General features: G+C 35.1%; 1 protein-coding gene across 3 annotated transcripts in view; it reads right to left on the bottom strand.

Moving 5' to 3' along the window:
• LOC126966843 (RUN and FYVE domain-containing protein 2) overlaps positions 1-25,555 on the bottom strand; it is a 39,597-nt gene that overhangs the window by 12,043 nt on the left and 1,999 nt on the right. The window contains exons 1-9 of one of the 3 annotated variants that reach the window (XM_050811105.1): positions 23,310-23,692; positions 22,039-22,217; positions 20,971-21,080; positions 19,740-19,947; positions 17,811-17,989; positions 11,662-11,798; positions 5,441-5,499; positions 2,730-2,855; positions 1,599-1,739 (exon numbers count right to left, since the gene is read on the bottom strand). In XM_050811105.1, the coding sequence (XP_050667062.1) occupies positions 1,599-1,739; positions 2,730-2,855; positions 5,441-5,499; positions 11,662-11,798; positions 17,811-17,989; positions 19,740-19,947; positions 20,971-21,080; positions 22,039-22,217; positions 23,310-23,529 (1,359 nt within the window). In that variant the 5' untranslated portion in view covers positions 23,530-23,692. Of the gene's footprint in view, positions 1-1,598; positions 1,740-2,729; positions 2,856-5,440; positions 5,500-11,661; positions 11,799-17,810; positions 17,990-19,739; positions 19,948-20,970; positions 21,081-22,038; positions 22,218-23,309; positions 23,701-25,555 lie in introns of those variants that run through there. The other 2 variants (XM_050811107.1, XM_050811106.1) reach the window with 2 other exon arrangements.

The raw sequence follows: 25,555 nt of genomic DNA on the forward strand, positions 1-25,555 counted from the left end.
AGGTGTATAAATATATTTCTTTAATATATCTAATCTTAATTATGTCATTTTGCAGTGTTGAACAATTTAAATAAAATCATACGGCAGTTTATTTCAACAGATCTCGGGTTTGACATTTTTTTTAATTCACATAGACATAGCTTATAGAATGGGGCAAAGGATTAAGCGGTCAATCATGATGGGGAAAAAACGAGTCTAGAAGATACAATGCCAGCCCATATTAATATTAACTTACAATAAAAACAAGACACGATGATAAATAATTACGCAATGACCGTGACTGTAACAATTCTCTCGTTAAAGGTCATTATTGTATACAAATAATCGAAGAGCATAAAATGTATTAAAAAGCCAACGCAGCATATTTTGCAACTGTTTCAAGGCCACTAAGAACCTTTTGCGGTCAAGGATAATAAGCGTACAAAATCTAATACACCGGGCTGTCAGTTATATATTTATTTAAATACTAGTTGACCCGACAGACGTTGTTCTGTATATATTAAATAAAATAATGTTTTTATATGAATTTGTCAATAATATATTATAACATCAAAAATTACTTCGTAAAATATGCACCCTGCTGTCGTAATGAAATTGTTTCACAGCAGAACTGTCAAACCGTGCGTCAATAAATTCTCTCATAGAAATTATGTATGGACACATCAAAGGAAAAACAAATTTGTTGTTTTTATTTAATTTTGCAGCATTTTCCTATTTATTCACCTTTTAAACCTTCCTTGGACTGCCACAAATAATTCAAGACCAAAATTAGCCAAATTGGTCCAGCCGTTCTCGAGTTTTAGCGAGACTAACGGACAGCAATTCATTTTTATATATATAGATAATTACGTGCTATTAAATGGCACGGATGGGCGAGGATCGTTCTTCGCAATAGCCACATCGACTTTTAAAATAGACGATGGCATACTTATTTCAATCGTATAATTTTTTTTATGAACATAGAACCACTTTTGTTAGGGATTCGCACCCGACTAACAAACCGAAAGAGTGTATATATTTTTTTATGGAATATAATCACAAACGAGCGTACGGGTCACCTGGTGTTAAGTGATCACCACCGCCCACATTCTCTTGCAACACCAGAGGAATCACAAGAGCATTACCGAAGGTGTACGCGCTTTTTTTGAAGGTACCCATGTCGTATCGTTCCGGAAACACCGCACAAGGAAGCTCATTCCACAGCTTTATAGTACGAGGAAGAAAGCTCCTTGAAAACCGCACTGTGGAGGACCGCCACAAATACAGATGGTGAGGATGATATCCTAACTTGTTGCGTGTCGTGCCTTATTATTACCGTTTTAGCAACAAATAACACAATATTTACAAAACGCCGAATTCCATTGCCGTCAAAAAATTAATAAAAATGTTACTTAAACAAAAGTATTTTAAAATATATCCCGTTCGGTCGTACGGAACATTTCATGCGAAATTACGACACTTACTTGTATTTACCGAAGATTATGGCCGGTTTTCATTTAAAACATCAAGCGATTTAATTCAATATTATAATTTCGAAGGTTTATCGACAAGCCAATGCAAAGCGTGCATGCAAAAACAAGATAATTATTGAAAATCACCTGCAGTTTCTTGTACATCTCCAAATTAATTAGTTTGATGTCGTCGAGTTGTCGCCGAAGCGAAATAATCGTGTCTTGCTTATCGTGAATGTCCTTCTCGAGCAATTTCATTGCTACTTCCATTTCCGCTTTGAGCGATATCTGCGAATTTGTTTTTACTTAATTAAGTAGATTGAAATTAACATAGCACTGTCTATTTTTTTTTCAAAAACATTAAGTAAAAAGGATTAAAATTTATAATTGCTTTTTTGAGGAACGCGTGAAGGAATCAAAGTAACCATTACTCTATACTACATTAATAATGGCTGTCTTCGAGAGTGAACTCAGCGTAAGAGACTGATTTTAAGTGATCACCGCTGCCCATGCTCTTTTGCAGCACTTGAGGCACCACAGGACTTTTAGACAGACGTACGTGGCTTGTTTAAGTAACTAAAACGTCTTTTTTTAAAGTTTAATCCAGCTTGGTTAGATATACAGAGATTACGGATCTCCATTTGCTTACATTCCTGATTGAGTTGCTTGTATTATTCTATCCAAGCGCTATCTTACTCTTAACTTCGCTTAGCCTGTCTTTTCTTATCGTGCAGTGTACGCTTATATCGACCAATCGCAACGTATCCATCCTCAATCGCTCTGTAAATTTCTGCAGTAGATTCTTGCACCTCCATTAAAACCACAGAAACATTCCCTTTACCATAACCGTCACTAAAGCCTATTGAACCATATATGCTGTACGGACCCATAAAGCTCCAGAAATATTAGTTAACATAAAGGGCCGCTTTTAGGTCTACCATAAATATAGAATAATATTAAATTAAAAAACTATGCTGTTAATTCAGTAGAAGTAGGATTGTGTTCATCCGGTACTGTCACCACAAAGTTCCATAAGAAATGAGTTCTTATTTAAAATTTTGGTGCATTTGTTCTGTACTTATTCTTTATTCTTATTGTATTGTTCTCATACTTATAAAAGCATTTGATATAAATTTCAATTTGATTCGTCCACGCATTCATGAGATAATCTTGAAACACAAAAATGTTTACGTTGGCGACATGTTTGTACTTCAACATGAAACCTTTTCAGATTTCATTTTCAAAATAAATATATTTTTCATTTTCGTATTCACTTACTTGCAAATCGAGTTCCTTCTGCAGCTCCGCATTTTTCTTCCTCTCTTCTTCCAAACTCTTGGACAATTCAGAGTCTTTCTCACTTCTGGACTTGTCCGAAGATGTACTTTTGACGCTGTGTTTTTCCTAAAAACAATAGCCACCAGTGTATAGGTACCTATATAAGATTATCTTTATAGACCCAATATGTTAAATTATAATTCTTTGACGAAATTTAAACAGCATAAAAGAAATTGATTCATTTGGATTTATTATTGATGTCATAGCAATAATATTACTACGGAAACAACTGACGAAGTGAAAGAAGAAATGGCAGAAGAAATGTTCGCGTTTTATACTGAGCTGACTGAGCGACTGCTATTTTATTATACAAGTGCATATCACTAAACTCTCGGTACCTTGTTTTTTTTTAATGGAAACGGAGGACAAATGAGCTTACGGGTCACCTGGTGTTAAGTGATCACCGCCGCCCTTGGAGCTCATTCCACAGCTTTGTTGTACGTGGTAGAAAGCTCCTTGAAAACCGCACCGTGGAGGACCGCCACACATCCAGATGGTGGGGATGATATCCTAATTTGTCGCGTGTCGTGCGAAGGTGGAATTCGACGACAGGGATCAGGTGAAACAGATCCTTACATACTACTTTAGTTTTTTCTATATTTATCTCTCTACATGCATGCATGCCAGGGAATATAATACAGGTATTCGTCCTTCAATATTTAAACAAACTACTCATATAGTGCTACGTTTAGTTTCTTTTTATAGTAACGATTTAGAAATGCCATCATAAGAATTCTAAAGAATTCAATTTTGAGAAAATAAATGCCGTTTATTTAGGTATGCCTTTATAATATTCACATCAGTCCGGTGATGTTGTGACATTGTCTTTCTTAAGGCCCGAACGATATAGAGAGAACACACAACCATACATCGTGACCCCGCGGGCGAGCGTTTGTCTTGAAACGTTTTATGTCCTTAAAGGCGGACGAACATGGTTTCCCTTTTTGGTTAGTTGTCAACCGCCGGAAAGTTTATAGACAATTAATGTAGATTTTTACGTTACATACTTTTGTAAACATTTGTAAACCGTGGTTCGATATCTATTTGTTGCGCCACAGCACGAAGTATAGCCGAGTTTAACTAGTATACGTATATTAGTAGGTTTTAATTAATGACACAGTACATATTCGTTCAGAGCTAAAGTAGCTATATAGCTCAGTCTTCGATAGTTTACCACTCACGGTATAAGCACGATTTACGAAACTTTAATGCGGATTTCTTTTCAAGATATCTCGTGTCAAAAAAATATCGAAGAAAAAGTTACATGACAAAGACGAAGAAATGATTACTCAGATCGCAGACTCGAAGAAAATAAACATTATTCGAAAGCATTATCATATATTTTTATCAATGATCAAATGACTCAAGATGACTCACAATGAGATGATAACAATAATGTCTCTAATCTGAATCTGATATAAAACAAAAATTGAAATAACTAATTTTAAAGGAATAAAAAATTGCGTTTTTACATTACATTTTTCGTAAAATAATCTGAAAGCGTGCTCTGATAAAGGTCACGAAACGTCGAGATTAATAAAATAAAAATCTAACTTCAACGCAAACTCTAAAACACAGTTACACGCGTTTTAATCCTTTAAAAGTGTTTTATTTAAATGTGTATCACTCGCGCTAATATAAATTACTATGTACATTATTATTCTTTTGAAAGCTATTTGTAATAATAACGAGGCATTTAGTACGATTCCGATAATTCAATTCAATTCAAAAAATATTTATTCACTGTAAAACTATATAAGATATTTAGTGCAAGTCAGGATGAACAAAAGTTACAATAGCATTCAAACGAGTATAACAATATTCAATCACAATAAATTTAGAAACATTAATTCCAACTATCTTTATCATTCTAATAATCTTTCACACTGCAATAGGCCTTAGATGCTAATTTATTTTTTATGATACATTTAAATTTTTTAACTGGTAAGATTTTAATATCATTTGGGAGTTTATTATAATATTAGCATATTTACGGAGCCTAGTAGATAGAATCGAATTTATGTTTATTTCGAGTATTGACATTATTTACAGTACTATTGTTTCTAATATTCGTGCTAGTATTAAAATAAAGACTTATGAATCAAATCAGTTCATTGAGCGAAGCTCTGACTGAAAGATGACTCCAATTGATTTCTGCGTTAAAGTTGTTATTCGGCCATTTCTGGACCGATTTTAAAAATTTACAAAGCTGTCCAAATTTTCTAGGTTATTGTCGAGACAGAATTTTGAATTTCGACTTGATTCAATTATTATAATTAAAAACAAACATGATTTAAAAATTATTCTAAATTAGCACGCGCTATTTATATTTATTTAGAAATTGAGCCAATTGATCAAATCACAGTAAGTTTTGCACTGCTTAACACTGCTATCAATCAAGAGTGATTCGACTGCCAGGTTCTAAGTTATTGAATTTGCAAAACAGCACAAGTTTCTCATGTGACCAAATATGGCGCCAAATTCCAAAAGATTCCATTTTATTGTTTTTGTTTGGATTGATTTTGTTTTGTTTTTGTACACAGACTTAGTTTACATCGCTTCGCTCAAACATACGCCGCAGCGAAGCGGTACGGCGAGCGATTGCGGCATCCTATGTATTAAAATAAAGTCACATAAATCAAATCACTCACCTCATCCTCCGAGTGCAGCTCGGTCACTCGGATCCTGCTATCTTTAGTTATGTCCTGACCTGAAGAGGAAAGTCAACATTGAGACGTTGCAAGAATAGAAACGCATCCATTTAAAAATAAACTCACATGATCGCAACCAATTGTTTTTCGGTTTATTTGTCGTGTTTCCCATTATACACATATTATTATTATTATTATACAGTTTAATTTACTACATAAGTACTACGTTAAATGTAGTTCAGATAATCGCAATATAAATCTCTTCACTTGCCGTTAATTAAAATCAACAAAGGCTTTCGTTAATGAGTATTTTGCATATATAAGCGTTTGTGTATATAACGGTGGTTTATAGACACGTGCCGCGTGCTCGGAATAATGAAATGTACTGACGACGCCGGACGCGTATTGTCAATTCTGATTTCTGACTCATTGTGTGCAAGGTGTCTTTATCTAATTGTTGCCGCTAATATTATAATGCCATTCGCGCGTTAAGATTAAGCACTTATTCACTACGCATACATATACAATCCCTACTAATATAAATGTGAATGTTAGTTTGTTTGTTACGCCTTCACGCCTAAACCACCGAACCGATTCTGATAAAATTTAGTGCAAGAGCTGGAAAAAGGACTAAGGCTACCTTTTATTGCAAAAAAAGGGAGGGAAGAAAGGGATGGCAGTTTGTATGGAAATTATCATAGGTCATTATTGAAGATAAAACAATAAAACTTTGTATTTATGCGATTAAAATTCGCAGGGAAATACCATTAAAGAGACTGCCAGCAGCGGAAAGAGCAGTTTGTATGTGTATTATTTGAAAAGTATCCCAAAAAAATAAAAATAAATGCCCAAAGTAACGATTGAACGCGGACGAACTCGCGGGTAAAAGCTAGTATACTATAATACTTTTGACAAATTTATATTATGATTTTTGAAATTCTGCTTACTAATTATTGTAATAAATGTCTTTACATTTCAAAGAAAATATTTATAAAAATGCATGAAAGACAATTTGAAGTTCAAGCAAATTCTATTTAAAAAAGGAACGACCTTTGTCTACGGAGAAAGCGCGGCAAATATATTCCGAAGTTCCGCGAACTTCGACCCCTTTTTTCGACTCGCCGAATCCTCGGCGAAGTTCGTATGCTTTCAATCCACATTCGGCTCATCACTACTTCCGAATAAATAGATTTAATTAAATAATTCCATGTTTACGTTTAAGTGAGCAATGTCAAAACAGAGTTAGAATGTCAAACAAAATGGCAGATGACAAAATTCAGTATTAAACGAATATTTTTTTTCTGCTATTCAAGACTAATAAGAGACTATAAACACTTGTATTGCTAGACCTACGGGCGAACTCTAGTAAGTATAAATCTACCAATGGAGGTAAACATAGCATGTATGAGTGCATTTTAATCCTCTAAATGTAGTTGGTCATTTTAACGAATCTTTATAATGTAATATTAGTATTTACTTTGGTATATGAGGAACAATCATAAACTTGTTATGCTTGCTACTCGGCTAAGTCGACCTAGTAAGTCTTTTGTGGGGCGATGTGTAGGTATGCTTTTACAACAAGATTCCACAAAATTTTCAAAACAAAAGTATTACGATATTCAAAAGAATTGTTCAAAACGTTAGTGTGGTAAAGGTTACTATAACATAAATGACTTTCTTGATGATTCCACAGATTGAGAATGGAGCGACCGCCCTCAGGCTAATAAATAATAAGTTTAATTGTACAATATTACTTTGTAAATATATTTTTTCATGAAAAAAAAAGCCCGCTGAGTTTGTTTCGCACATTCATCTCTGGTCTGAGGCATTCTTTGTGGAATGGGTGGGAATGGTTTTTGACTTTCAATAAGTGATGTCACATCCTATTTTGAACAAGAATTTGATGCTGAAACGTAATCCTGTAAAGGTTAACGAACTTGGGTTAAATAAATATTAATTAAAATGTTATTAACTTTACGGAAAAACTTAATGTAAAATACAGTAACCCACAATTATTATGCGTATTTTATTTTAAAAGTAATTTAATAATAATAATTCATTTCGTATATTTTTAACGTGTGGGTGGGTTCCGGAAATTCCAGCAGTTTGAAAAGGGGTAATGAAGATAAGTTGACAAGCACAATGGCCCAATCAAGAGGCTAAGTGCGGAAATAGCCCATACTTGGACATACCTACTAAGTAACGTCTGGACTGGGTGATATATCACTACGTAGTATCTATAAAACAAAGTCGCTTCCCGCTTTCTGTCCCTAAGTATGCTTAGATCTTTAAAACTACACAATGTATTTTGACGCGGTTTTTTTATAGATAGGGTGATTAAAGAGGAAGGTTTACATGTATAATAAATGCATTATATAGTAAAGAAACACTGATAATTTTAGAGGTTACTAATGTGATGTCGTCAAAAAACACATTTTGTTGCGCTTACATTGCAAACGCTCGCTGAACCCTACGACATAGATCAAAATACAGTAATACTGACCTGTACTATATACCACTGGACTGGCGGCTGTCAAAGTGCACAAACAGACACAAAGTGTCTTGATTATGATTAACAGTAAACCATTATCTTGGCAGTAATCATTGGCATTACTATTATAAATTTTGAAGATACTAATATATTATACTTTAAAATAATAATTTAGTTAAAAAACTACAAATTTATCAATACTGAATTTAAAAGAAAGTAAAATATAAATAAAGTAACAACATATGTGTGTGTGTGTGTGTGTGTGTTTGTTATACATGTAGGAAGGACAAGTTAAATACAAGGGATCAAAATATTTTCAGTTTTCCGTAGCTTCTTTTTATCATGTTTACTTTCTGTCAAAAGTGAGCGTTCGTAATCGTACTTTAGTCGATGTAGTAGATTATTACAGAAGTTTAATATTAAAATTATTAATATAATAATAATAAAAAATAATTATTAATTATTAATATTATTATTACAGCATGTAATTTATAAGATTTAAGATATTATGGATTTAAAATGCATTGACATAGCGGTTGCGATTAGAATGAGTTTCATGTAGGTTGTAAAGCATTGCAGTCTGCGAAATTTATTTTTAATCGACTACAAAAAAGGAGGAGGTTCTCTTATCGACGGTTTGTTTTTTTTATGTTTGTTACCTCAAAACTTTCGACTGGGTGCACCGATTTTGATAATTCTTCTTTTTATTTGAAAGCTGGTGCGTCCCGTGTGGTCCTATTGTAATTTGGTCCAAATCTGACAATAACATCCATGAGAAAACCATAAAAATCTTAAATTTGCTATACGTATATGGTTGATAAATTTACGAATACCTCAATATCGTTTATTATCGGTTAGGTTCTGATTACGGTATCTATGACAAAGTAACGGAACTCTTCAATTCTTAGGATCTACAGTAGAACTCCAATTATCCGAATTAATGGGGCCCGGGACCCATTCGGATAATCAAATATTCGGAAAATCGGAGTTTTTTTTAAAAAATTGCCATTGGAGAGAAAAAAAGCTACGTTTTGATATTGCAATATTTTTTTATTGAATTAAATGAAAGAAACATGATATTTTCACATGTTTTAAATATAAATAAAATGTACTTATGTACAAGTTTAGAAATAAAAATCATTGTTTTTCAAACATTTCCGTCAATGTAAGCTGTTTTGCGGTCTTCGCACTCTGCTGTCTGCGCACTTAGACTTTTTTTGGACAATTTTTTTTCTGAGGTAATTCGGATAATCGGCGATTCGAATAGTCGGAGTTCGGATAATTGGAGTTCTACTGTAATTCTAGCTACGATTATTGTCATTTTTGGAGCCGGTGTCATCCATGATAGGTTTGTAACTACATAGGTGCGATGTGTTTGAGTCGTGAGGAGGCGAGAGCGGGTCGCGGCGGAAGGACACCGATTCCAAAAATTACAATAATCGTAACTAGAATAAGATTAATTAATTAGATTATATAAAAATACGCAATTATTTTTATACATTGTTTTGCAATAGTGTTTTTGAAGTCAGTTGTGTTTCTGTTAAATTTTTTCGTATGTTTTCATCGTTTATTGTTGAAATATAAGAAGCGGGATCACTCGGAAATTACATAATATTTATTTAATTTTTACTATTAACTTTTGACCGAACGAAGTCCGTCCGGGTAGCTGGTATCTTATATATAATTCGAAATCAAGTATACAACAGTTCAAAAAGATATTAAAGTGAAACTTTACATCGTCTCAAACTTTTTTGTCCTTGTGTTGCATGTCGCGTGACGGTCGGGCGGCGCCTATAGTTCGCAGCAGCTGACCGTGTAGTGTACAGACTATTACTCATTTGTGCCAGTGCTCCACGCTATTTTGTTTGATTGTGTTTGAATATTATTCCAAAAATTTTTAGTTAAATATATATAATGTGAAAAAAGGTTTCACTTTTACCGTGGTTTCATAAAACCACTCAATCTTTTTATTAAGCCATTTTTTTATTGCAAACATTTATAATAATTTGTTTCAACAAAAATAGACCGATAGACTCTGTATAATTAACTAATTTAATAGTTGGTCAAATTTCTACATTAATTGAAATATGGGATTTAGTGATTCTAATAATACAAAAATGATAACTAATTAATTTGCTGACTACATTTTAATTGCGATTCAACAAAAACATAATTTATCGGAATCATTAACAGGAAACAATAATAGTGTTAATTATATGACCGGATATTAATATTGCTACGTAATAGGCATGTTTTATTATAAAATCTCATAACATAATATTATGTATACCATTGGGAGGCTACTTTGCACAGGATGCTGGCTAGATTATGGGTACCACAACGGCGCCTCTGCCATGAAGCAGTCATGCGTAAGCATTACTGTTTCGGTAGCTAGTGATTGCTGGACAAATGAGACTTAACATCTTATGTCTCAAGGTGACGAGCACAATTGTAGTGCCGCTCAGAATTGTCGGGGTTTTTCAAGAATCCCGAGCGGCACTGCATTTTAATGGTAAGGGCGATCAATTACCATCAGATGAACGTCCTACTCGTCGCGTAGTTTACTGTCATTAAGCGTCGGTGACGCAATAGTTAAAACAAGTTAACGACTATCATCACAGTTGCCAAATTAACATATTTTTATTCAAAATAGGATTTAAAATCACTTATTGAACGTCAAAAACTACCACCCATTCAAACGAGACTGCCTCAGACCTGAGAAGAATGGGCGCAAGAAACTCAGCGGGCTTTTTTTTAATATAAAATATGAATTACAATGTAATATCGTACAATAAACATTTATAATTAAAGAGCCTGAGGGTGTTCGCTGTATTCCCAGTCCGTGGTGTCAGTAAGAAAATCGTTTATGCTATAGTAACCTTTCGCACACAAACGTTTTTTAACAATTCTTTCAAATTTCGTAACACATTTGTTTTGTACATTTTCTGGGATCATATTGTAGAACTCGACCCAACCGAGTAGTAGGCATAACAAGTTTAATTTTTCAATTCATATGTACGTTTATTCGACGATTTGTGTGGGCAACACTCTTATAATTTCTCTGGTAAAACAAGAGTGGTCGTGGTAATCACATAATACCATTTGGTAACCCCGTATGAATGTTATTAGTCTTCTTTTTCCATAGAAGACAATATGTACTGACAAGACTAAGACTTAAGAAAGAAGTAAGCTTAAGGCTAATAGCATTGTACCTTTAAGGCGAAGAGTAAGCAGAAAACACGCAAACATGGTGTTTTTAGACAAGTTTTGTGGTGAAAGTATAGCATTTCGAGCAATGAACATTATTTAATCCTGTTAAACATATCCTTAAGTCTTATTTGTAGGTTGCTAATGCTTGCTGTTAGTTATAGTTAACACCGCCGAGCCTTTTTGAACTACCACATTTCTTTGAAGTTAAACAAGTTTCTTGGCATGGCGTGACGCATTTTTTGGTACTTCTCTCAGAGAAGTTATTCTTATAGCTTGTACTTTTTTGTGTAGGTTCATTTATTCAGTTTAGTAGTGAATAACGAGGATTGTAAGCACATAAACTGTTTTCTACCCAAGAATTTTGAAAATATTAGCTATGTTACATATATGGCGGGCCGGCAGCCGTGAACTCATATCGCTCAAGGTCGCTGGCATTTAGTGTCGCCTTAATTAATAGCATCGTATATCACCATAATCATTAGATATATCGTACAAATATTTTAGTATATTAAGTACTCACCTAACGCATGCTTATATTGATTATTTTCCTCCACGAGCTGTATCATAGTGTTTTTGGCGATAGCCAGGTCCTCCTTCATAAGGGCGTTCGTTGTCGTCAAACTTTCAACTTTCGATTGCAAGTTTGCAACCGTCGCACTGAAAACATGTGATTTTATTTATCCGTAGTCTTTAAAATGACTTACATCTAAGTGCTGGTAGGTCTCTTCAATCATACGAAATTACACCTTAAGTAAAAGTCCCACACATGCTGATTGTCGAATATGCAATAACTTTGTGTCTTCTTTATCTATTTACTAGCTGACCCGGCAAACGTTGTTTTGCCATATAAAGTATAATTCACGCGATAGTTTTATAAGTAATACAATTTTGCCTATATTATAGCCTGTACATCATTTTGTTCTATTGTCAATAGTTTTTGCAGCGCACGCAAAAATAGGTTTTCGATTTTACACCTTGTGTTACAAAATAGCAATTTTATTACGGATCCCTAATTTTGAAAGAAAAAACATATCCTATAGCCTTCCTCGATAAATGGACTACCCAACACTGAAAGAATCATTCAAATCGGGCCAGTAGTACCAGAGATTAGCGCGTTCAAACAAACAAACACTGCAGCTTTATAATATTAGTATAGATTATCCTACGGCGGATAACTTTGTGACACTATTTGGAAGATTTTTATTTGTTTGCAAGAGTTTCATTGCAATTAATTTAGGTAAATAATGTGAACTCCTTGCGCGTTAGACCCAGGGGCGAGCACTGTTTTTCAAGTAAGGTAGGCACTGTGTATCTAACTAGTCGTAGTTGAGCTTTGGAATATGAAAATAATGCTTACCATAGGTATTAGGACCTAGCGTAAGGATTTTTTTTGAGTGGGTGTTGAATAGAAGCTTGGTTCTAAAATTATAGAACCAAATTAAACTAAATGAACAATAGTGCTATATTTATTTTAGGTTCATAACGAAGTAGACACTGCCTAATTGCCTATATGATATCCAGCCCCTGGTTAGACCATACACGAATCCTTTTCAAATTAACATGCGTGACGTCAGCAGACAGTTCATCTTTTGCAAACGGTATTTCGATTGGTGAGTTCTTTTTGACGTCACTAACATGGCGGCGTGTCCCCATCTTGTCGTGCGGGGATTATACTTAATCAAATGTTTATTTTTTACTTTTGTTTTTCTCTCCTCAACTATATATCTTTCGAACGAACTCGTTTCCACGGAGTTTGAAGGACGATATGACATTAATTCCTGCAAAGATGTTGTGATTCCACTGTTTTACAGTAGGCATAAGTGAATTTGACCCGCATCAGGTTAAATACAGACTTTATCCTCCAATTAAAAAAAAACCTTAACAAAATGGGTTATTTCGTTGCGTATGTTCAATCACCATGCATTTGCATATTATTAGTATTCAAATGTCTTACGGCCGTTCCCAATATACTATCAACAGATAGAGATAAATTACTACTTCCTCTGTCAGTAATTAGCTGTCAATAATCTGAAGCTGCCCCAATATACCCGATAAGTCATTCTTATCGCCTTAAATTGGGATGCGTGAATTGCTATTTCCATACAAATTTCTATCGCTGGTGAGCTATGCGTCGTTCCATTGACAGACAGCGTGTACGGATAAGTTTATTGGGACAGAAAAATCAACGATACTTACTATTTTTATCTCAAGTAAGATAGACTGAATATTGGGAACGGCCGTTAGTCATCTCTCCAGAACAAGGTTATAAATAGTAGTTACGTTACCATACAATTTGACTTTTATAATGAGAACTTAGTGTCACAATTCGTTGGTAGCAAAATAACAAAAAAAAATCTGTGTTTAAATTTAACTGATCTAGTTAATTATGCCGGGTCCACATATAACTAGGGACTGCGAAATAAAGCTAATAAACGAAATACAATGAGTGTTCGTACTGAAGGCGAGTGGAGACACCTTACGCTAGCTTTCGTTCGCCGTTGTTCTCCGTATGTGGACAAGGGCTAACTTAAGATCAATAAACAGATTTATGACAGGTTGTTATCTCAGACGCTCCTTCACAAACGAGTAAAATTACAGGAATCTAATCTTTGATAATTTATAGATTGAAACTCATGCTGATAGGCAACGCATAACACAACAGGCAAAGTTTATTACTTGAGTGTGCGTGATAGCTACGTGTAACACTCGCGATACGTCAGTTACTTCGTTTAAGTGTGCGTGAGTTTTCTGAAAATAGAGGATAACAGTGCAACTCTATTTTTTTCAACGTGTTTCCAGCTGTCACAGTCTATCTAGCTAGTCGTATAAATTATAAAAGTACCTGATAAATAAGGACTTTTGAAAGGAGATTACTACACGGTTGATGAGTGGTTGAAATTTCATCCTAAGTAGCAAATAACATGAAATAAGTAATCAAATAGGTTCTTAAATGTATGTTATAAAATCAAGCTATATTTTTGATACCTAATAAGCTACCAACTGTTGAGCTCAAAGGTTAATGAAACACCTATTGTGTGCCATCGACCAAATTTGGTTGAACTGTAATTGCGTGAATATTTTGCAATACTTATTAATAATTAACATAATTCAGTTTTGCTTGATTACTTAAACATAACCGGATAAAGTTGCTTAATTAATTGTATATTTTAGCACTTACAAGTCAGAACAGAATTGTGAACACAACATTATGTCGAACATTTGTCTAAATTCGTGACAAAATATTGCGGTTAGACTGCGGAGACAGCGTGACAGCAATTTTAAACGAATCAAAAATGATGTTGCCTGTGAAATACACTAATCCAGGACTTTACTGTTGTTAGTAATTGAAAGACTATTTACGGCCGTTTTCAAAAAGCTATCTATCCTTTGTTTTACTTACTAGAGGTCGACAAATATATCCTTTAACGCTTACTTACATTTCAATAACCTATCGACATTAAGCATTGGACTATTAACTATATTGGACATAACTATGGACAGATAAGAACTTGTCATTCAACGGTGACAGCAATGTTACGTTATTGAAAACGGCCGTTGATGATACGAATTTTAAAGCTACAGTGGAAATGGACTGGACACATTCTGAGGGAAAGGAAAGAGAAATGGACAAAAACTGTGACAGAATGGTATCCAAGAGACGGGAAACGAAGGAAAGGTAGACAGATAGAAGGCGAGAAGACTTTTAAAGAAGAATTTAAAAGGATAGCAGGACTGAATGAGATTAGCTATATAATAAAGTGGAAGTCCTTAGAGGAGGCCTTTGTGTAAAGACAAATTACTGGTTAACTTAAATAAGTTTCGTTTACGAGAAAATATAAGTTAGTAGTAATAATAAAGGCTTATTCTATTAATTTATTTTATACGAATGGATATAGCGACGTACTGATTATAAGGTGCATTTCAGTTTATAGTTAGTTTGAGTTAAGCGAGATTAATTACAAGGAATGATAAGCAAGCTATTCTATATTTAAATAACTAGTCTTGCTTTAAATATATTTACAATTCTTTTTGAAGTGAAGACTTCTTTAGCATCGCTGTCAGTTGAAAGTCGATGAGACGAAAAAGCGAGCGTAAAAAGAGACAGACACATAAATTCCTAAGATTTAACGTGGGAGAAAATAAGATTGGAAGCGTTATACAGTTTTTGGTACCAGGCGAACGTAATTGAAGAAGAGATCGTCTTAAATTCGGACGTAAGGCGCCCGACGTATTACTACATCGATACCAGGAGAACAAAAATATTGTAGTGGTGATAGTGATGCCTTTCATAGCGGTTGAAATCATGTGTCATCCTAGCAACATGTACCAGGACTTCATATGCAGATTAGAGGTTCATGCACAATGCAGGTTTCATTTCTGATATATGAACTTTATACGCACGCAATTTTTTTATCTCTATTGCATAAAACATCTATAACTGTTGTGTCGCTCACTCATGGTTCTAATAGGTTTATTTATAGCTACATGTTAATATCTAGTAGGATGGTGTGAGATAATAATATATGTACATAATTATTGGGTGCTTGTTGACTACACTGTTATGTTTGTTTGGTCATTGTTTATATAAATATATTGCGTGTGATAATCGCGCGGATCAATGTTTGAATATCAAATGGATCATAAACATTACTCTTAAGTTTAACGCGTATACATAATTATCCAATGCTTGTACACATAAATGTTATGACAGTAATAAATAATCTATATATATTAAAATGAATTGCTGTTCGTTAGTCTCGCTAAAACTCGAGAACGGCTGGACCGATTTGGCTAATTTTGGTCTTGAATTATTTGTGGAAGTACAGGGAAGGTTTAAAAGGTAAATAAATAGGAAAAATGCTCGAAATTAAATAAAAACAACAAATTTGATTTTCCTTTGATGCGTACCCCGTCGAATTTATTGACGCAACGGTTTGACAGTTATGCTGTGAAATTTCATTACAACAACAGGGTGCATTTTTACGAAGCAATTCTTGATGTTATGAAATATTATTGACAAATTCATAAAAAAACATTAATTTATTTATCATATACAGTACAACGTGTGTCGGGTCAGCTAGTAATTAATAGATTAGTGGTTCTTAAGTATGTGCAAGTTAGATTAGGTGTATATGATTGGATTGTAATTAATAATTAGATGAGGCCATAATATATATAATAACCATTAATTAATTATTAATGGTTATTTTTTTAATTTATGCTCATTTAAAATTTATTATTTTTTAAGATGAATGTTACACTAGCGTATTAGGATTATCCGGTAAGGCTGAATGTAAATGATGAAAATAAATTAATTTTGCATCGATGTTGTCTTTGTCATATTATCTACACCCATGCTCTAAATCCTCTATTAAAGATTCTAAAGCAGTAATTGCCAACATTAAAACACCCAATGTACGAAAAACCATTATGCAAACACATATACATCATGCAAACGAGTGTTGTAATGAAATTCAGTACAACATTATATCATCCGTTTTCATATTAGCACTCCTTTGGATGATATTATGGTTACTAGGACTGCTTGTTTAATGTTAGCAGTGAGCTAACTGTTTCCGAATCTTTTATTCGAGGATTCATATTATGGGTGTAGATAAAGTCTTGTGTGCAACTGTTGATAATTAGGTATTAAAACACTCGTGTGATACTATATTATCAAACCAACATTCGTGTTTTATTACGCCTTATTACAAAACAGTCAACATAATAAAATAACATAAATAACTATTACTTTGTTATTCAATGCATTGTCTAACCACAACAACTTTCCCAGCATTCTTTTTTTGAGCTCTTTTTAATAAAAATATCCGGACGACCGAGCCTTGCTCGGATTTTTAAGAATGTACAAACCTTGAACAAAAAAAAAACTAATAGGACTTCTGGATTCGAACCGGGGTCTTCTGCTTTCCGGATCACCCAATGTCCCATCTGAGCTATAACAGTCTTGTATATAGTGGCGAAATTTACCTTTGTATTCTAATGTTATTGTAGCTGTTTCTCATTCAAACATGGATAAAACCATTTTTTTAAAATTGAAACCTAGCTAGATCGATTTATCACCCCCGAAATCCCCTGCATACTTAATTTTATGAAAATCGTTGGGAGCCGTTTCCGAGATTCAGATTATATATATATATACAAGAATTGCTCGTTTAAAGATTTACAATATAGTATTGCCATTGCTATTGCTATCAAATGCTTCTTATCTAGTCCCAGGCTGTCCGATCACTTAGATATTCAGCTGTGGAGTAGTAGGATTTACGACAGAGCCATTTTTTAATAAATCATTTAAACTTATTTCTAGATAATCCCTCAACAGTGGGTGAATGTTTGCACAATAAACACCACGTAACTTGAGTTTGGCCTTGCGTGGACTCATTGATAGTTAGAAATATCTTATAATCCGACTAGATTATGGGTAACACCACGGCGCCTTTTTCTGCGTAAAGCAGTAATGTGTAAGCATTATTGTGTTTCCGTCTGCAGGGCGCCCTATAGAAATTACTGGGCAAATGAGACTTAGCATCTTATGTCTCAAGACGACAATAATCGTAGTGCCGCTCAGAATATTTGGGTTTTTCAAGAATCCTGGGCGGCACTGCATTGTAACGGGCAGGGCAAAAAAAAAATACGAGTATCAGTACTTACTTTAGGTGTCGATTCAGCTCCTCGATATAGTTCTTCTGGTCAAGCATAGTATTAATATGGCGTTGTTTTGGCTCATTGTTCCCGTTACTTCCATTGTTCGCCAAGTCGTTGGACGAGTTACTTCCGCGCAAATACAACGAGAAGTCTATCACACCTTGTTGACTGTCCAAATCTTCTTCCTAACGGCAAACACAAATGAATTGAACATGAATTCATAACTGCAGAAAGGAGACAGCAAACCTTGGACGAATTAACCATTGGAGATGAATTCCAAGAAGTAAAAATGGAATCAAGATCGAACAACTATTGCGGATTGAGGGGGGACTATAGTAATCAAAACATACATTTTTACGGTAGTGACTCAAGCTCAATAAGAAAAAAAAAAACCTTCATACTTATGCAAATGCATATACGAACAATAAACATTCAAGGAGCTTTTTTCCACGTACTACAAAGCTGTGGAATGAACTTCCTTGTGCGGTGTTTCCGGGACGATACGACATGGGTACCTTCAAAAAAAGCGCGTACACTTTCTTTAAAGGCCGGCAACGCTCCTGTGATTCCTCTGGTGTTGCAAGAGATTGTGGGCGGCGGTGATCACTTAACAACAGGTACGCTCGTTCGTCCTCCTATTTCATAAAAAAAAAACAACTAGAATCCCAATCACCCATTAAAAGGTCGTCAAAAAATGTCCGAGCGGCGTTGTATATTCGTATACATTGACTTATACAGATCACATCAAAACATTTCTTCAAATTAAGACCTTATTTCGTGGCAGTAATGTTCAAAGTCCATATGCTGATTAGAAGTAGTCACGCGCGAGACGGACGCGAACACGAGGCAAGAACATTTTGTTTTAGTAGTTGAAATGTAATTTTTTAACAAATTGATTAAAAATGTCAAGTTAGTTACACAATTTTATTAATTTAAAGGGGCGCTTACCTGAAATACGACACTGTCATTTTTAAGTCACGCAATGACAAAGTGTAATAAAAATCCAAATTTTTATTACACTTTGTCATTGCGTGGCGTTGTATTCAAAGCGCGGTCGACACAACTGAACGAAATTTCGAATGCACGTCGCACACTAAAGTGCAATATGACGTATTAGACCGCAGCGGGGATTAATTTTATGATCCTCAAGAGCTCAATAGAGAGCTGTTTATGCTCTTTTTACTAACGAAGGGAACGGAATAGACAATATCGTGCATAATTACGCTTACAGGTTTTTTTGAAATTCATAATTACGTGCCAAAATGACCGAGTTCCATTGATTTTTTTTGTCATTTACAGATGAAATTTGATAATGGCACTATGTCTGGAGCCTCGATCATTGCCAAGATTAGCACGAACTGCTTACTTTGAAATGATAAGCTGTGGTGTATAATATAACGATAAGTTCGTTTTGTTTATACTTGCATTGTGCATGTATGCCCACAAATTGCAAATAAGCATAACAATTCTATTCATAATAGTGTCAGTTACGATATGTTCTATTTTATTAACCACTTACTATGATTAGGCACGCCAAATACTTTATTTTGTGGGTATTTAATGAAACTGATCTGTAACGATCGCCTATGTAACGTTCTTTCAGGTAAATTTATACGTCAACCTTTAAATTTTTTCGTCTGTTTGTGTAGCTTTTCTCATGCTACCCGCATCTATGAATTCAAAAATCGCAAAACGTTATTGTATGTGGTGGGGAGAAAAACTGGTATCTCCCTGATTGTCCCCAGCCTTTGCTCCCCACATAGTTGGAAGAATAGAGCATAGCCTTAAAGGCCAGCAACGCTTCTTGCTCCTGTTGTTGCGGATGTCCATGGGCGGTTGCCACATCACTCCCCATCTCGTGAAACTTTTGGCCGTTTGTCCCCTCTTATATTAAAAAAAAAATCAATAAAAGCCGAATGAATTGACATGGCTTACCTTAACACACAAGTTGCAGTCGACAACGTTCAGGCCCACGAGTAGCCCCGAAATGATGACAGCTTCCTCGTTCAGCATCAGCGCGTGAGGCTCGAAGTACTCCTCCAGCGTGTCTTCGCGGTGCTCCAGTAGGATCCTCAGGTAGTCCGCGAGCCGTTTCTGCATCAGGGCCAACCTTAGCCAAGCACGGGCCCGACCCAGAGCGGTCCTGCACAATTACCAATTAAAATTGTTTTTTTATGACATTGAGGGACGAGACGAACAGGACGTTCAGCTGATTGTAATTGATACGCCCTGCCCATTACAGTGCAGTGCCGCTAAGGATTTTTGAAAAAAAGTTCTGAGCGACCCACAGGCTATTAAATAATAAATTTTATTGTACGATCTTACATTATAACCATAATTTTTTTTATAAAAAAAAGCCCGCTGGGTTTGTTGCGCCCGTTCTTCTCAGGTCTGAGGTATACTTTTTGGAATGAGTGGTAGTTTTTGACTTTCAATAAGTGATTTTGTATCCTATATATTTTGTATAAAAATATTTGAATTTAGGTAGCCTGCGCAGAACCAGACAAAAACCATGCATCTGTTACTTCCGACGTTATATTATAAATTTACACATAACTTATGTGTAAATTGTGTACCGTAAGAAGCATCTAAACTTCACATTTATAATATAAATATAGATAAAGTATTTATATCATAATAATAAAATATTTTTTTATAATTTTATTTAGAAAAATCTCGATACCGACGGAGGATTTGAAATCAAAATTTAATTCGAATGGGATTTCTTTTGTAAATCTTAACCAAGGTTTCGCCTCCCCTGATAGATTTACACCCGAAATTGAAAACGAAATTTGGCGAATTAATGAAAAAGTGACATCGGCAATTCAAGCCCCCATTTTAAGGGACTTGACAATTAATATTTGTAAAGAAAATATTTTTTTTTTTAAATAATCTTTAATAAAAGCTTGTAACTCCGCAAATTTAGGTATTATATTTCGATGTCCCATATAGCCCAGTGACACTGTCTACTGAGCTACAGGTCTCGGATTCGAATCCCGGCAGGTGCAAACTTTTATATGATGAATAGGTATGTTTGTTTCCGAGTCATAGAAATTATGTACGTATTTATGTATGTTTAATTAAATATATTGTATGAAATATATTATCTAAGTTGTCTTGTACCCATACAACATAATTTGTGTAAAAGTGTGTCAATATTACTCACTTCACCGTTGGCAAGTCCCTCACACTCGCGGTGATATCAGCTGCTTCCACAGAATACTTTTCAACCATTTGCAAAATGTCCCAAAGCTCTTTCTTCGGCCCGAGAAGTCCCTAAAACAAATCGAAATTTAGATCAGAAAATGTCAACACCTTACACTATGTAAATGTCATATTACTTTTAAAGGTTAATTAATGAAATATTAATTTTTATTTGCATGGAAGCCATTTTGGTTTTTATTATTTGTTATTATAGACAATATACATTGAGTCTTAGATAATTTAGGTCTAGATAAGACTGTGACAGTTGTGAATACGTCGAAAAAATAGCGGCCAACTGTTATCCTCTATTTTAAGCAACTCGCGCTCACTAAAATAAAGTGACTAACAATTCGCGAGTGTAAGACGTATCTAAACATATAAGTTCAACAAAATACTCGTGGCTGTCACGGAAGACATCAGGCATCCAGTGTTACAGCATTGGATCTCTGTTCATATGGAGAAGAACAAAAAATGACTGCACAAATATGTGCAATATATTAACTTGGTACTTTTAACTTGGCACCTCTTTACAGTGTCAAAAAATTTATGTAACTGCCTGCCTTTTATAAGTTATCTAAGCTTTGAGTATATTTTTTTCTGTTAAGCTATTGCAGTTCATGGTATAGGGCTCACTGACAGACAAACAGTCGTTAAGCGGAGTATTTGACTGAGATACGCGAGAGCGTGTACTTATACTTTACTTAAGTAAAACTTTGCTGAGTGTGATAAAACGCGAACTTGACTTTTACATTACTATTATTATTACTTATGCTCTGCATAATTATTTTAGCTGTTAAATCACTATAAAAACGAAATCAATGATTATACTGAGCTTACACTCAGCCAAGTTTTACTTAAGTAAAGTCTGAGCAAAGTCTAAGTAATATAACAGATTTCAGCCTTAGTAATAGGATACCCCTTGCTTGTTCTTCGCGAATTAACAAAATCCATTATGTTAACAAGTCGTTGTCAATTACTAAAGTAAAACTGTACAGCTAGTTAACTAACAGTTAAAAGAATTTCAGTGTACCTTTTTAGGCTTGAGGCCATGTCGCAACACGTGTTCGAGAACAATGAAGAAGTGGTGAAGCGGCAAGTGATCACTGTCCAACATCCGGCCATAGCGAAGGGACTGCTGTATCAACTCCTTCACGATCAACTTGGAGATATTCACCAGATTACTGCGCTCTATGACAACTGGGTCGCGTGCTAAAAAAAAGAAAGCAGTAAGTATCTTTGCCCTGTGCTTGTCTGGGCCTTAAAAAGAAAAGTCCCAGGCCAAGAATATCGTAAGGGGCGACTTAGGCCATTTACCAGTGGGTGGCTCCTTGTACAGGATGCCGGCTATATTATAGATACCACAACGGTGCCTTTTTCTGCAGCAGTAATGTGTAAGCATTATTGTGTTTCGGTTTGAAGGGGGTCATAGATAGAGAAATTATTGGGCAAATGAGACTTAACATCTTATGTCTCAAGGTGATGAGCAATTATAGTGCCGCTCAGAATTTTTAAGTTTTTCGAGAATCCTGAGCTGCACTGCATTATCAACATCCTGCTAGTCTCGTCCGTTATTGTCATAAAAAAAATACATAAACTGCAAACGTTGTGTTTGATTTACAACAGTTCAAACTTTAAGCTACTCATCCTCACATCTGGATATCCAGTATTTCTACACAGTGCAGTTTTCAAGACGTTCAGAAACTTTCTTTCATGTACAACAAAACTATGGACGGAAATATTTGAGCGATGAATTCTGAACGATAATACAAAACAAAAACGTCATTATTAAACTATTAAACTTAACGATGGAATGTCTCATATTATGCTAGTGATCCCAAAATATCTCCTTATTCTACATCAATATCCTACTTGAGCACTTATAATATTAATTTACCATTTTTATCATTAAAGATTACAATACTTTAACTTAGAATGCTGGGGCCAGGTTAAATTCTCTACAGCAATGTATACCGCATAGATCTAAATGGATTATATTACGTGATAATATGCATCTGTGGGTAACAACAACTCGCAAGGTGTCCTTCTAGAAAGAAGGACTAAAGAACTAAAGAGGTTACGTGAGTATTTAGCCTTCTTTCATAAAAAATTGTATAAAAATAAAGGAGGTCCTATATGGTAAACTTTTAAATAATTTTTCAAGTCGTTGCACTGTTAAGAGTGATAGGCTCATATCACATACTACGCATTAAAAATATAAAAAGGTCTCTGTTTATATCATTTAGCATTCTACTGTCGCATGTACAAGAAAATCACCGGATTTAACCAGAAAAATATTCGCACCGTTTTCAGTTGACGGATGTATGTAGGAGTCTTGCATTTCCATATCATGCAGTTCCTTAAGGCACAGCCATTCCCCGTCGACTGAGACGCGAAAGTTGCACAGGTATATTGTATCCTGTGCTCCGGCCATATCGGCATCCGGGTCACCGGCTTCGATGTCCGACGGAATCGCCAGTTCCGGCAAGGGTTCTACCCCACGAACCGCGGCAAGCGAACGCATAATAATGCAAATAAACGATGAAGCGACAAAACAAATACTATATCGAGAATTTTTATTTAATTCCCTGTACACATACTGTATCGGGAAATCACTCGGTCATCACCACACTTTATCTAGCTTATTAAATAACACTATGATTTCAATTGCGTAGAAGTAAACGTTAGAACGTTACTAAGTAAATGGGTTTTCCAGCAACTTCAGTGAAGGTATTGATTTTTCCAAACGGAGAAGGACGGGGAAATCAATACTGGGAAATTGCAAGTGCTGCCATCTATATAACATGTATGGAGCTATTATACTGCTATGGAATTGAGTATTATCTACTCACTTGCCACTTTGACAGTTGAGTGTTGACACTTCTGTTAAATAAAACAGGTGTTTGGTTTTCTACTTGCTTGTGATAACCTAACCAATACATTACGAAATAGGTTTTTTTGAAAAGATTTTCTTTTTTTGTATATTCATTTAAAAAAAATGTTTTTAAGTAATCTTATTACATATATGTTTTGCTTTGATGAGCTCTAATGGCCTCATTGGTATTTTCAATGATCTAAATAAATAAAATTATATTTTTTTTATAACCATAAGAAAGCAAGCATTAAGTAATAAGTTTATTTAACGAAATTAGAGTATTGATTAATAGAAAAGAAACATTTAATGAGGCGAGATATTCTACAGCTCAAACCAAACTCATAAGAGATGATTATAACAGTTTTATGAGAAAAAGTTGCAAGGCTAGCAAGATGTCCACCTGATGGTAAATGAGACGCCCTACACATTATAATGCAGGACCGCTCAGAGTTCTTGAAAAATCGATGCATTCGCGGTTTTGAGGCGAGTTTAGATATACGAACGAGTGCGAAAGAAAGCTAAAAACGACAGAGAAAGAGTGAGTGTAGAGAACGGAGAGCCTATGTTGTTTGTGGATAAAGCCTAAGACATAAACGGCCTTACAAATTAACTAGGTATAAATTTAAACCCGTGAATAAACCAAGATTTTTTTTTTATGGAATAGGAGTTAAGTGATCACCGCCGCCCACACTCTCTTGCAACACCAGAGGAATCACAAGCGCGCTGCCGGCCTTTAAGGAAGGTGTACGCGCTTTTCTTGAAGGTACCCATGTCGTATCGTCCCGGAAACACCGCACAAGGAAGCTCATTCCACAGCTTCGTAGTACGAGGAAGAAAGCTCTTTGAAAACCGCACTGTGGAGGACCGCCACACATCCAGATGGTGGGGATGATATCGTAACTTGTGGCGTGTCGTGCGAAGGAGAAGACAACACTGTCAATAAAATGATATTTCTGAAGTTTTCCGAATGTCAAGCCACCTTGCAAATAAACGCGCGTAACATTATACATCCGAATAAACCAACCAACGAAATCAGAATATATACACACAGATCAATCCATACATGGTACTGGAGAGCAAGTCTTCTCAAATGACAAATATAAAAATATCAACAACAATAGACAACTTAAACACAATATTTCAAGCAGAATGTATTGGAATCACTGGAGTGGGTCAGACCGTAGCAGCCAATGTCAGAGAACTTAACATACAGATAATCTGAGACAGTGCATCGATACTTCAGGCGCTACAAAACAACACCATAATGTCTGTCTTTACACTGGAATGCTATAACATACTTAACTCCATCTCAAACCAGAACAGAGTCAATGCAATGGCTCAAAGGATACAGCAACTCACTGGGCAATGATGCTCCAGATGAACTAGCCAAAAGGAGATCCGAAGTTGTAGCATATGGACTGGAACACTGCTATATATATATGCCATACCAAATTAGCTTTTTAATTGCATTGAGAAAAACCTGAAGGAGAAACATCAAAGGATGCAGGGAAACAAAGAATGTGGTCCCTCAAAGAGGTTCACCCGCAACCTGATGAGACACAGGGAGAAAATATGTAAAATAGTAGGTGTTGTCACTGGTCACTGTCCCTTGAACAAGCATATTTCTATCATAGGTGTAATGGACAACCCTTTGTACAGAGAATGCATGGAGGCA

Source organism: Leptidea sinapis, chromosome 11 (genome assembly GCF_905404315.1).
Source record: "Leptidea sinapis chromosome 11, ilLepSina1.1, whole genome shotgun sequence".
In the NCBI taxonomy this organism is placed as follows: domain Eukaryota; kingdom Metazoa; phylum Arthropoda; class Insecta; order Lepidoptera; family Pieridae; genus Leptidea; species Leptidea sinapis.